Source organism: Fringilla coelebs (assembly GCF_963513975.1).
Source record: "Fringilla coelebs genome assembly, chromosome: Z".
NCBI lineage: Eukaryota > Metazoa > Chordata > Aves > Passeriformes > Fringillidae > Fringilla > Fringilla coelebs.
The window spans coordinates 19,568,438-19,583,088 of NC_140031.1; the positions used below are offsets into that span (position 1 = coordinate 19,568,438).

Sequence of the window (14,651 nt, forward strand, 5' to 3'; positions counted from 1 at the left end):
TCAATGAAGAAAATTAACTCCAGATGTGCATTTGAATAGAAGTAAGTCTGCCTAAAGAATGTATAAAAGTTTTACTGACCAATATTCCAGTGCATTCAACAGTTCACAACATCCTTACCTTCCTGTTGCCAAAACATATTCATGACGTGGGGACCAGGACACTGCCAATACTTCTTGTCTGTGACCTAAAAATTACATGAAAAAGCTGGTTGCACACACCATTTTGTGTAAATAACTGAAAGTAAAAAAAAATATTTAGTTGTATAGGATTCACCAAGCCAGAATAATAACCTGAATTGCAACATCAATTTAAATTCTGTGAAACTGTATTATTTTGGGACAGAAGTTATTTCTCCTTTTTCTTCTTCTTCCTTGAACGGGCTTTCAGTGAGCAGAAAGTGATACACACAGTATTAAATGTGTATAATTTTTGATAATAAAGATGGTTTTACCTATGCAAAACACATTACAACTCAGTCACAGCTTTTTGTGCGGCACTGGTATTTTCATATATGGAAGGAACTTTCCATTTATTTTTCTTCAAATCCTTTAATAATGTTAAATTTAAACTATATCTACCTTACATACTTACAATTAAAACTTCACTCATTTTATCCTCTAAGAGTTTTGTCCTGAATTTGTGGTATTTTTTCCCTTAACTATTAAAGTATCAATGAAGCTAGTGAAGGGTGTTGAACACAGGTCCTGCAAGGAAAGCTGAGGGAGCTGGGGGTTTTCAGTCTGGAGGAAAGGAGATTTGAGGGAACCTTACTGCTCTCAAAAACCACCTGAAAAAAGCTGTAGCCAGGTGGGGGTCAGTCTCCCAGGTAACATACAATAGGAGAGGAAGTGGCCACAAGTTGTATCAATGGAGGTTTTGATTGGCAGTTAGGAAAAATTCCCATACTTTCCAAATAAAATTCTGGCAGGAACAGGTTGCCCAGGGCAGGTTGAGCCATTACCAATGGGGATATGCAAAAGATGCATAGATGTGCCACCTAAAGACATAATTCAGTGGTGGATTTGGCAATGCTGGGTTAAGAGCTGGACTCAATGATCTGAAAGGTCTTTTTGCATATATATGAATGTACATGTTTTTTGGTTTTGTTTTTTTATACACACACATGCACACACCCACACTTTAAAACTTGGCAAGTTATGTTAAATAAGTACAGACAATGGGAAGGATAAAATGTCCTAAATGGAAAGACTGCAATCATGCTTCATACCATAACAGAAACATATTGCTGAAAAATATACTAGACTATAAAATGCATTTTTGCTAACGCGGTTTAGAGGTGGTGTGAACCACCTTGTTCCTGGTACATCTTCTAGTAGGTGCTTTGCCATTACCCGAATTAATCAAATCACTGTAATGACCAGGATAATAGGAAAAACCTCCAAGATACAGGTACTACAGGATACACTTAGAAGGCTCAGAGTAGACAGATTTATTGGGATCCATTAATTAAACTACAGGCATGCAAATACTTCCATTTCAGCTGCTAGAGTTAGCCTATGTATATGGTCAAGACATTACTGATTGCTTCATCTCTGCAAAGAATTACTAGACTATCCCTAATCAGTAACATATTCTCCTTCCACTTACTCCTTCAATACTGCACGTGAGGTAACAGGCTATTACAGGCTATGTACAAAGACACAACGGAGCTTGTGCTTAGAAAGCATTAACTCTTGTTAATGCTTGTCAAAATTAAGAAGCCCTGATGAAACCAAACAGGATCTTTAGAGAACTGTTTTTATCACTGTCCTGACTGGAGCTCTAGGTTCTAGGAACAGAACATGAGATGCTTGCTGTAGCCAAATCAGTTCATAGTTTAACAGCTTGAGCTCTGCATCACAAAAAAATCACCTAGGCTCCTTTGAGACTTAGCTGGCCAGTGAAGAAATAAAGCTGCACTTTCACATTGCTGTGTCTGAGTTAATGCTTCTTTACAGTTGAAGCATGAAGATTTGCTTCATGATTGCCTTCTCTTGAGCATGTGTATATATACTGACACTCCAGAAAGTACACATTAGAAAAGAGCCACCAAAGGCAAGTTCTCACTGAGTGACAAAAGTAATGGATTATGGAACAATAAAATGTTACATGTAACTGAACTAGGAAAATGGAAACGATTTGGTAATATCCTTCTACAGAAAGCTTGTTCTACAGAAATCAGAAACTTCTAAACAAATCCATTCAAATATCTCCATGGGATACCTTCTTAAAAGCAGTGAAATTTTCTATTTGTTTTGGTTTCTTTTCTGGGGGTTACCTTTCTGGAAGGTGGTGGGGAGTTTCTCTTGTTTTACGTGCTCTTCTTTTTTTAAAGACTAAGTAAAACATCACTTGTTGATTCCACAACCCCCCAAACCAATGACAACATTTAACCATGCAATAAATAGTAATCAGTATTGGTTAGACCATGAAAATGCCCAAACATCGGTAGTAACTTGTCATTGATTAATGTTTTTATTCTGCAATTCATTAGCTCTAGAAAAACACCCAGAAGAATCTCTTGCCACTGTGTAACTTTCACAACTGGCTACAAATAAATTAGTCATGTTACTGACAAAGATTACATTGTATACAGTGTTTCTTTACAGGACTTGTTTTTACTCAAAGTAGTTATTGTTTAACATTTATGTTCAGACTAAAAAGTACCCTGCAGAATGTGAGAACTGGATCCAGACTTCAAGTCACAGAGCTGTACTTTGGGGCTTTTGGTACCAACTGTAACAAGAGAAACAAAGACAGCTAAAAAAACCACCAGCATCTGAAAGACCAACAACAAAAAAACCTTAGCAATGACAAAAAATAGAAGAAAAATGCTAGCTGCATAACTACTCATTCAGTCAGAGCAATGCTTCTATTAATATGATGCTTTATGCTTAATGCTTCTAATAATAGATTTACATTTTTAGTCCAAACAAAATTTAGAAACTGGAAGTAAACAGGATCATACTTGGGAAACTTAAAAATGTCTCCTCAAATATTTTTTTGCTAAACATAGTTACATTGTGTACATGTAAGCAATACACAGATTTATTTACAAAATTTACTATATTTGGATCTAATAACCCTTAAATGATAACTTATGTAATGAAAGAATCTAATTACAGCTAAGAATTTTATCAGTAAGGAGAACTGATTGATGCATTATTTCAGAAGAACAAATATGATACTGTCACTGACATCATCCAACTAATGGACAGTATTTTATTGTACCAGTAAACTTACATCTTATCAAGACTTGATTTATGTAAAAATAAGACAGAGTAGGGGGAAAAACCCAACTGAAATATTACCTGCTTATCATTATAAACCCTATCTATCTATCTATCTATCTATCTATCTATCTATCTATCTATCTATCTATCTATCTCTTAAAAACAGATACATACCTGCTATTAAACAATGCTTTGTAGCAACTGGAGACATGTGATGGCTATAGACTGTCCCCTCAAAATGAAATATATCTGCAGGCTGATGATACAAATAATTAATTAATTGCAATGCAAGGATATTAGCAGAATGTAGATGCTCACCATTATTTTTCAAATAACAGCAACAAGTAAGACTAATAGAAATATTACTATTTACATTGTAATGACAACTCTCTCCTGATTAGAAGCCAGATAACACAAACATCACAGAGTAAGACTGCTTCCAACAGCAGGACAGCACCAGAGCTCACAGATGACCCAAAAGACAGACCATGAAAACTGACAAATGAGAAGCATGAATGGAAAGGATTACAGTTACCAAAAATTAATAAAGCTAGTAGGTAAACGAAAAGGTTATAATATGGAAATAGAGTCAACAGGAAGAAGGCACTTCAGACTAAATTTAAAGACCCTTTTCATTCACAAGTACCACACACTATTTTCAATTCCTAAAAAAGTAAAACAGTTCCATATAAAACTATTATCTGCCTCATGACCATTTAAAACTAACGGAACATATTTACTTTAATAAACTTTAATATTTACTTTAATAAGTACAATTCCTTCCAGGTAAACTACTTTTGTTGTCTTATTCTAAAAGACTGTTGTGAAAAATCTCTTAAAACTGAGTTGTCTGTACTTTCAAAAACACCATTTAGTGGCAGAACAGGTCATTCAATAACTTTAATGTGTACACTGTGTACTTCAAGAGATGATCACAAAACTATCTAACTATCTGGAGTCTTAATTTTTTATGAGAAGATTTAGCAACTGCAAACATAGCTTTATATCTTAAAAAAAACCCCAAACCAAACCAAAAAAGCTAAAAATTTGTTCCCTATTATGTCTCTAGAACGACAGAATGACAGATCTTTTTTCAAATAATTATTTTGCCATGTGTGAAACAGCAGTCAAATGGTATCAATGTCAATTTCAGATCCTTATGAACATTTACCTATCAATGATATTAGGAATCAATGTATATCTTCATAGGGAACAGGACAAACCACAGACACGAATTCACAGTTCAACACATGATGCCAGGATTACTGAATCAAAGCAACATAAATTCTTAAATAATCTGTTTACCTTATTAATGTCAGTTACATTGGTTAGCATGGTTTTAATGGTTTCTCTCATTCTCTACTGATTTTTAGAAATGGTGTTTATAATGCTTACAACAGCAGAATTCTGGACCTGGATCCTGTATGCCAAGAACATCAGTCCTTCCAAAGTACTGGTTATTAGATGCTGGTTATTAAAAATAGGTAGCCACTGCCATTAGACTCAACAATCCCCAAGAATGAACTGCAGACCAGACCTTGCTGGACAAGTTTACCCATCAAAAATTCAACAAGCTGTATTCCTGTCCACAGCAAAAGCAGAAAGGAACTGTCTCAAGGGTTCCAAGGTCTCCTACAGTTTAGGCATTCAGGTCCTCATGGGCAAGTACACACCAAGGTGTACACGAATGCCAGGACCACACCACCCTGCTGCTGCACCTACAATTCTGACATGTGGCTGGTTTTCATCTTCAGGATACATAGTCCTGTTCATCTCCGTGAGAACTTCAGATATGCAATAAATAACATAGACAAAGAAGGTTGCAATCTGTAGAAATTCTCTTACTTGTAAAGTGTTCGTATCCCATATTTTCAAGGTTTTATCAAATGAGCTCGATGTAAACATGCCAGTGTCATGAGGATACCACTGGACTGTCTCCACACTGAATTTATGTACATCAGGATGACTCCTAAAATCAAGAAAAATATTCCAAGTGGTTAGAGTTTTGATAACCATCTTGTAGTTGTCTTGGTATTTGATGACAAGTTGAAAACATAAACATTTTTCTTAATTTGTTCTGAGGTTTTCAATAACTGTATTTTTCTTGGCTTGATTTTCAGTCAACTAATACTCATTACTTTGAAAAGTCTTCATTTCAAGAAACTACAGATCCTTACCTTTTCAAAATATGGTAACTGTAGCATATCTCAAGACACTCATAAAGCACAAAAACTGCCTTTTGAATATTTAAGTTGCAATGTTTACAAATCTTATGTTAAATGTTATGGCTTAACACTACAAACCATTTATGCTTCTTAGATATTATTCACTAAAAAATACAATCACACATACAGTTCAAGAAATTAATTAATATTAACGAATAATTACAGCTACATAGTTATTGGCAATTCCTGTCTGACAAAGTCCCCAGAGAGCAGTCGGCTAAGTTACTGAGAGTCATTTATATTTGCATTCAGAAATCAAAGAGGAAAAACAATAGGAAACTTTCAAATGAAGTGTGGATATACAGAGACTGCAATGTAATTAATAATTAACTGTGGCAGAAAGAACAGATAGCAGAACCAATCTTGACAGCTCCAGGATACAGACTCACTGACCAGGCTCTGAATAATGTATGCCACTCCAATACCTGGTAGACAACTCACGTCTGAGCTGGATGCACATGGATCCAGCTTCAGGGGCCCAAAACCAGCTGTTTGCTTACTCTACCCTCTGCAATGGGATGAGGGAGAGCATACAAATGGTGAAGGTGTGAAAAATTGTGGATTGAGATAAATACATTTTAGTAAGTGAAAGGGAACAAATCAAAACAAACCCTGTGAACCCAGGGAAAAAAACAAACCAAACAAACCCCCAACCAGTGAAGTGATGCTAAAGTAACCCCTCACCATAGGCTTAGACGGCTGCACATGGCATTTTATGGTATGGAATATCAGTATGTCTCTGGTAAACGTGGGTCAGGTGTTCCAGCTTAGCCTACCGTTCACCCCCTGAAGGGGCAGTGAGGAATGGTGAATGCCTTGACACTACCAAGTACTGTTCAGCACTCACTAAAATCAGTGTGCTATCAAGACTGGTTACAAGTCCAAAAATACTACTATACAAACTATGACAAAGAAAATTAACTCCATCCCAGCTAAATGCAGTACTTATGACAAAACTGTAGCTAGAAAAGACTCCATGAGATTTCATTACTTCAGATCTTATCTTTTCATTGTTCTATCAAATGTTCTGGCCTCCGCAAGCAATAAGTGTTGCAGGAATATCATATCTCCGCAAACAGAGATGCAGATCTTCAGTACTGCCATGTATAGAAGAGTATGCACTTCTCAGTGTACCTATGCCTGGCCTAAATTTGTCTACAGCAGCACTGCATAACACTACCTTTTAAAGGCAGGAGTGGATCATCATAAAGGAGAATGAAAACCAACACCTTTCACCTCTGAAGGAAATTAAAGGAGACATCTCAATAGGAGGCTGAATTCAAAATAACTAAATGCATGACAACAGTCTTACACACTGTTGTAAGTACGTCAAAGTGCAGTGGATTATGCTGAAGGGAGAAAACCACATGCTCTTCTAAACATGAGTGCTAGCATACCTTTAAAATATTCCATTCAACACTTGTGATTTTTCTTTGAACAGACCCAAACTCTTGACTGAACAAGGGCATTTAATTCAAAAGTGCTGAAGGGCCATTTTTAACAACCCAGCCGCAGCCGTCTATCGAACTGTCTCCTCACACTTATAACATTGGTTCCTTCTTAATCAAGAACACAAATGTTATTTAACAGTAAATGTTATTTAACTCAACACAATTAAGTTGAACTGTTGATGCAGAAAAATGTTTCCACAATCCAATCAGCTAGCTCACTGCTCCTGAAAACCTCTTACACATGATGGACAACATGGCTGCATAAACAAACCATCACTTCCTCTAGGCAAACAGGAAGGATGTGACTGGTATCCTGTGAACAGGATGGGGAGTTCTAAACAGCAAGACTTTGACTTATTAAGGAACAAAACTAGTCACAATAAATAGCGACTTCAATAAACTGAAACACCCTCAATAAACTGAAACACCCTCAGCTTCCCTTTTGGCTTTCGGAAATAATCAATGGTTTCAAATTGATATATTACTTCAGTGGGAGGGTGATAATGAAAAAGACCATCAGTTGATCACAGATGCACTTAGCATAGTCCACACCAATGTTTCTTTAGCACTTACTTCTATCCAAGCTCAACTATGGATGCACTGACGACAGCTGCAATCACACGCGAAGGCAAAGAAACCATTACTCATTGAAATTCGAGAGGTAATTTAGGATAATACAACTGAATTTCAAAGGAATTCCAGTTCTGCTGTTACTTAGTCAATTTTACCTATGATATCATCAGCAGCACAGCCACAGCTTTTGTGTTAACAATACACAATGCTTCACTATATGATATATACCCAGTCATTGCACTAGGATTAAACCACAACAGAACTATACTCATCCTCCGGAACATAGAGTATGGGCCTGAAAAGATGGAAATAAATGTAAGACTACTGATGCCAACACATGCATTACATGACGGCAATAAGGATACATTTGTGAACGTAGCAACATCAAAACCCAAGATATTTGTCACGGCACCGAGCAAAATATTTCTCATATTGAGATACACGAAAATTGGAAACCGTGTATATTAGTAAAGGATGAGCTTTTATGATTTTGTAATTTTGTATTTGTGGACAATATTACTGTAGACACAAGTAATCACTCTCATATTTCTGCTATAATTTTGCCAACATTATGGAATGCAATTTAAGTTATTCAGCTCCTATTGTATCCTATTAAAATATTAGAATCTAATTATACTCTGATTCAAGATTGCAGCCTACTCCCATTGGTATGAACCTCATGCTGCTGAAGAAATTGTTACAACACAAAGACCTGAGCTGCTTGTTGAAAACAAACACAAAAAAAATGGACAACAGACTTTGTTTACTGTCCATCATGATGTGGAAGAAACAAATCACATGATGGAGTATGTGACTAAAGTGGTGTGACACCCTTTCTGGATGGTCACTAAAAGCTACCAGAATTCTCAACAGAGTGCTTCACCCTGTTGTCATGTTGTTGATGGTAATTCTTTTGCTTTTTGTTCTAATAATCATATTGTACGTTAGGATTTGGATAATTATGAAACAATTACTGGCTACCCTCAGTAATACCAGATAACCACACACTGGAAATGTATTATATGATCTGCACTGTGTAAAAGTGCGAAACATTCTCAAATTCTGTTCTGATATTGTGAAGTTTGAGTTACTAGTCATGGGTGGATGATGCAGAAAGATGGCTGGGGGCAAAATAGGAGGGAACCGAGAAGCTATATTCGCATCCTAACAGAAGTTACAATGATATGGGAATTATAGGGTAAAGTGCAGCTGCTTCTTCTGGATGGAATGTGGTGAGCATGACTGAAAGCTATTCCACAATGATTCCCCATACAAACAGCCTGCAACCTCAAGCACCTGCTAAGGGGGATGAAATGCGGGGTGGAGCCTTGACACCATGGCCAGGCACTGTTGAAATGCCTGCAGGGAGGGGTACTTAGTATCTGATAAACCACATATCACCTGTCCCCCAAGGGAGACAGGAGAAGATGTCCTTCTGTTGAACCAGCAACTGTGGAAAAATTGCTCTCCTTGGGTGAACTTGGTTCATTATTATCTAATTGTAATACTAACACGACCTCCATCCCAAAGTTCAGAATCATAGAATATTCTCAGTTGGAAGGCAGACACAAGGATGATCAAGTCCAACTCTTAAGTGAAGGGCCCATATAGGAACCAAACCCACAACCCTGGCATTACTAGCATCATGATCTAATCAACTGAGCCAACCTCAAGTTACCCAGCTCCAGGGTTAGAACAACCCTCACTGAGCATGGGCTCTGCATTTTATTGACTGTAGCTTTAAGAGCAAAGGGAGAGAATTTTACACCATTTAGTAACAAAGTACAATACCTCAAGCTCCAACTAAACATATGGAATAGTACAAAAGTAAGTCAAAAATTGTGAAGTTAGGGAAGATTCCATCATAACTTCTGGGATCAGCCAACAAGGCGATCTGTCTTCGTCCCCAGAGGAATGCCTGGAAGAACCCTACTCTATGTGCATTTTATAAGGGATTAAATTTTGTCTGAATATTAGCCTGAAGGGGTTTTTGCAATCAGAAATGATCACTGGCAGGCCTCAAACCTTAACATGTCATAATTTTCTCTTATTAATAAAAAATGTTATTCCATAGTTGGAGTGAGTCCTTCATGGACACTGGCACTCACTGGCAGTGGGTAACGTACTTGGATAAAGTGGGAAACCCCGCTGAGGGGGGGGTCTCCCTTATGCTGTTGGTGTGTGTCCCTGACAAGTCAGTTGAACCACCCTCTGATCCAGCAGGACTATTCAGTGAAGGGTCCCTATGAAAGGGTGCTGAGGGGCTGGCTGGACACAAAGGTCTCAGCTTTCCCAGGGCACTGACATCTAACACTAGGGGTTGAGGAAATCTTCCCTTTTCACATGACATCTTATAGTTCTGATTTCATCTGAGCTAATAAAGCTTGGGTTGCTACAAAGCAAAAAAGACTCTCCTCTTTAAGGAGTAAGCCTGAAGCCAGCACTGACAATACTAAGCAACTTTTGAGCTTCATTTAATGATTTTTGCATTGCACCTCCACCTCTGACGCGTATCATAGAATGGCCTGTTACTCTGGCACAGTGCTAAAAGTCAACAAATTGTATGCCTCTATTCTTCAGGGAGGTGTGCTCGTTTTGGCTGGAGTAGAATCAATTTTTTTCACAGTGCCTAGCGTGGGATACATTTTGGATTTGTGCTGAACAGAGTTTGTAACACAGGGATGCTTTTGTACTGCTGAGCAGGGCTTACAGAGAGCCAAGGCCTTTTCTGCTTTTCATACTGACATGCTGGTGAGTGGACTGGGGTGCACGCCAAGATGGAAGGAGTCAGGACAGGTGACCCCAGCTGACCAAAGGGATATTCCAGACCATGTAACATCAAGCTCAGTATATTAAGCTTGGGGCTACAAGGAAAGAGGAGGAGACACAGTTGGAATTATGGCATTTGTCTTCCCAAGTAACCACGTGTGATGGGGCTCTGCTTTCCTGGAGATGGCTGAAGAAGTGAATTAATTCCTTGGTCTGCTTGTGTTTGCAGCTTTTGCTTTCTCTATAAAACTATCTCAACCCAGGAGTTTATTAGATTTTACCCTTCCAATTCTCTCCCTGATCCTACTGGAAGAGGACTGAGCAAGCACCTCTGTGGAACTTGGTTGCTGGCTGGAGTTAAACCATGGCAAGCTAAAAATCTTCAGTACCTGCAGATCCAGGAAATCAAGCTTGAGTCAGAGTGAGCTTACTCCTGGAGAGGAACTTCTATGCACTGTGCAGAAAAATCTAAATCCATGGAACTAATTATCTGGGTATAGTAACTATAAGTGTACAACACTGGACTGTAATCAACTCTGCACAAGAACAATCAATTCTCCCATAATCCACAGGGCTGGTGAATGAACTAACAAACTGTTGAGTAGCTTTGCAGGAACCACCTTTGATCTGGCTAAGCTAAGTAGTGGCTACATGCCATTCAGCCTAGTTTCATGTCTCAGGATGTACATTATTCCCAGTTCATTCCATGTGAAATAATTTCATCTATTACTCAAAATATCCTAGCCTTTTCTACCAAAGACAAATACAAATAATTCTATGGATAATAGGTCACTGTCATTCATTTTTCCTAGACATGTTTTTAGTAGTAGAGACTACCTTAAAGATAAGCATTATCTGCATATTATCTAGAAATGGGCACTGTTTGTTTACTCTCAAATGCCAGTTTTTGTCACAGGTCAGCATGAATCATACGAAACCAGGTAAAGCTCTTTGTGCTGACTCCAAGGAAAACAGGAAAAGTCTTATTTTTGTATTTGCAATAGTAGCCCTATATCCCAGACTTGAAACATGGGGTAATTTCTGGGGCCTACCACCAGAAATTACTTCTTTTGTTGTTCTATACTACTGGATCATCAGCAAGCCCAGTTCAGGGGTGTATTAAGAAACAGCTTTAAAGGGCCTTTAGCAGGATATTCTTTAAGCAACTTTGAGACCAACCTCTGTTATGCCCTGCAATCTTGGACGACAGGCAAACTTTCACAAGACTAGCACTATATCCTTCCAAGACAGGAGCTAGACAGTTGGAGGAAAGTGCTTCTGCAGTATAAATTCATTTATTAAGTCAGGAACTCTGAATAATATTCCAAATATCTAAAGATATATATAAACTGCAGCTAATTAGTTAGCAAGTATTTAAAACATACTAGGAATCTTCAGGAATACTACAAATAAACAATTAAGGAAAGAAATCTACTAAGGTTATTTAAGCAATAATAATCATAAGCCATTTAGAGCAGTGCCACACAAAATCCAATTCTACTAACAAAATTCATGCCTCGAGTGGTAAGAAATAAAAGACACAGCTATGAAAATTAACATCTACTCAAGAAACAGATAATCAACTAACCATATTCCTAAAGAGAATCTTTAAGGATGGATTATTTCTACTGACCTAACTGAAGTTAATGATACCCTGACTTTAACACAGATTTGATAGCTTTTACATTGCCTTCTTAGCATGAATTTATTCAATTTGCATCATCTGTTTCAGAATTCATCTCAGTTATGAGATTTAGAGATGTACAGTCATTATATGTTCTTAACTACAATTTAAAATAATTTTGTGCAAGAAGCCCAGCCATCAACACTTGCTCTATTAGCTATGTTCTATTAGCCTTTTTCTTTCCTATGATTCAAGATATTGTTAAGGCCTTTTATTGTTACAAATCTGTTCTATTCTTGTATAGCTGACTCATGAAGCCTCTGACTCTTAGACCTCAAATAATTTGTAGACTGGGAAAAAATAAGGGGAAAATGGAGCTGCCAATCTATTATGAAATAGAATATCTCTTACTGTGAGTCTTAGGTGAAGTTCTAACCTACCAGACAAGCCTTTATCCAAATAAAGTAAAAAACAGCTTTTGCTAGAAGACTTAATGCCTATAATGGAAAAATTCGTATCGCCTGCAGGGACAGCCTGACAAATCAATAAAGGCTTAGACTCTTTATAAAGATTGCACACAGCACGGTATTATTGTGTTCTTTGGAAAAAAATATCCCGTTTTTTCAGTAGCACACCTGTCTTCATTCAAACATGTTCTTAAGAAGTTTTGTACAAATCACTTCTGTACCTGCTGAACACCTGAGGAACTAAAAATAACTACTAGTAAAGCTGGAAAGAGGGAGAGGGGAAATAAAACAAACAACTGCATATAGGTGTTAGATTTTTTTCCAAACAGATGGAATTATCATGTAAATAATTGCATATTAATCCTGCTTAAAAGTGTATTTACTCAAATATATGTATTATATGTATTTGGGGAATATAGGGAACATTTCTACAGCAGTACCAAAACTTCTTTCTCATTTACTGACATAGAGGCACCAAATCTCAAAATGAAACATTAAGAAAACTCACAGGTCAGAAATTTTGAGTTAGAGGAAGGTCTGGGTTTCTTTTTTTTTTCCCTGTCTTCTTTTTCTAGTGTTAAAATATGAGGTTAGAATACTAGGTCTGCCTTCTTTTTGTGGTGTCTACAGCAACGTAAGACTGTCTAACTTTAGTTTCCATGTGAGTACATTCATTTAACTTTTGAAATTGCTATAGATTTGCTCAAACAATACTAGAGTCACTGTACATATATTGTAACTATTAGAATAGACAAATCAAGAATAAAACAATTAGCTCCTGCTACTAGCCTTCAAAGATTTCTGGCAGTATTTTCTACAGTCTTTTTTTATCCTAGAAATAAGAACAGACATTAATCTGCAAGTTTAATTCTAGCCACACAAGAGCTATATCATGTTCTTTTAAAAGACTTTCAGAGTACTTACCTTCCAACTGAAAAAAGTGCTTTACACGTGTAGTTTGGTTTCCTGCTCAAGTTTTCAAGGTCATAAAGTACAATAACACCATCTGATCCACCAGATAACATGCTGAAAGTATTAATGAAGCACAGAAGTTAAAACACTCATAATCTCAATATGCTCAATATAATGAGCATATTCAACAAGACAACAAATCCATAGTACCCAAACACAGTGAATAACTTAGTACATTTGTACCAACTAAAGTATATACTTACTATCTTCCCTCAACAGGCTCAATATCAAGGGTGTTGATACCGCTTCCATGTATTCTTTCCACATCTCTATCCTTATTTAATTCCAAACTTAAAACCCTACCCACAAAAAAGGAAGTAAGAGAGATGAAAACCAAGAACAGAATCATTAAATGTTATCAGGTAGCTTTGAACAGCTGAAATCTAGTTTCATGCTCCTTCAATGCATTTAACTCATCCTTGCCATTTTTTTGCAAAGCTACACAATACAGAGGTAGTACTAAGTCTTGTGAAGTAGGCAGAGAAAAATACTTTGTTGTTTGGCAGGTAAGAGAGAAATAAATACATAAAATGGGCTCAAAGAAAAAGCAAAACTGCATTTTGGGTCAACATATTAAACAAAACCTGGAATGCAATTTGAAAACCCTAAGAAAAAGAAACATTAAGAAGTTGTAATCACCACAAATATTGGCTACTTTAAAGCTTCATCATGTAGCATCCTTTCAGGCTTCATCCTGCTTGGAACTACGGACACCTAGTGGACAAAGTAATTTAGTTTACCAAGTTTAAAGTATTTCCTTTAATGAAACGAAGTTTGTATGCTACATTTTCTGTGATACTAAATAAAAACTAGGCAACCCCCAATAATGAAGCTTCCACGGCAACATTTTCTGACCTGCAATTCTTAGCTTGTATTTTTGAATATTTTAATACTGCATAGTCAAAAAAGAGATATTCTGCTTCATTAAATCATACTACCTGATATAAAATTTAGCCTTGCAACATGATCAGAGTCTCCTATGGCACCAGTTACTACAAAGTACAACACCACTACAAGAACAACATAACTAAGTGGGTAACCAAAAAAGCTCTGAGGCAGAGTGCCCCTACTCAGCTTCAGCTCAAGGGGCAAATAATCCTGATGTGAGACCCTTAGGCAGCTACAGGCAGGCCACCATCATCATGTCCGTAGACATGCTACAAAAGCAGAAAATCATTTAAGCTCTCTTAAACGATGTGAAACATAATTATGCAGAAATTCACCTAGAATAAGAATTCTGACATACACAAGATACCCAATTTAAAACCTTTGAGCTCCAGATGGAATTTCAGGAAGCAAGAAATCCCCCTGTGGAAATGTGTTAAATATATTACTT

At 37.0% G+C, this 14,651-nt stretch overlaps 1 protein-coding gene across 1 annotated transcript in view; it reads right to left on the reverse strand.

The window, feature by feature from the left end:
• The window catches only part of ERCC8 (ERCC excision repair 8, CSA ubiquitin ligase complex subunit), a 29,571-nt gene that overhangs the window by 13,875 nt on the left and 1,045 nt on the right, over positions 1 to 14,651 (reverse strand). The window contains exons 2-7 of the mRNA XM_084225250.1: positions 13,519 to 13,614; positions 13,268 to 13,369; positions 5,080 to 5,203; positions 3,409 to 3,490; positions 2,669 to 2,737; positions 119 to 185 (exon numbers count right to left, since the gene is read on the reverse strand). Of these exons, the coding sequence (XP_084081376.1) occupies positions 119 to 185; positions 2,669 to 2,737; positions 3,409 to 3,490; positions 5,080 to 5,203; positions 13,268 to 13,369; positions 13,519 to 13,614 (540 nt within the window). The remainder of the gene's footprint in view (positions 1 to 118; positions 186 to 2,668; positions 2,738 to 3,408; positions 3,491 to 5,079; positions 5,204 to 13,267; positions 13,370 to 13,518; positions 13,615 to 14,651) is intronic.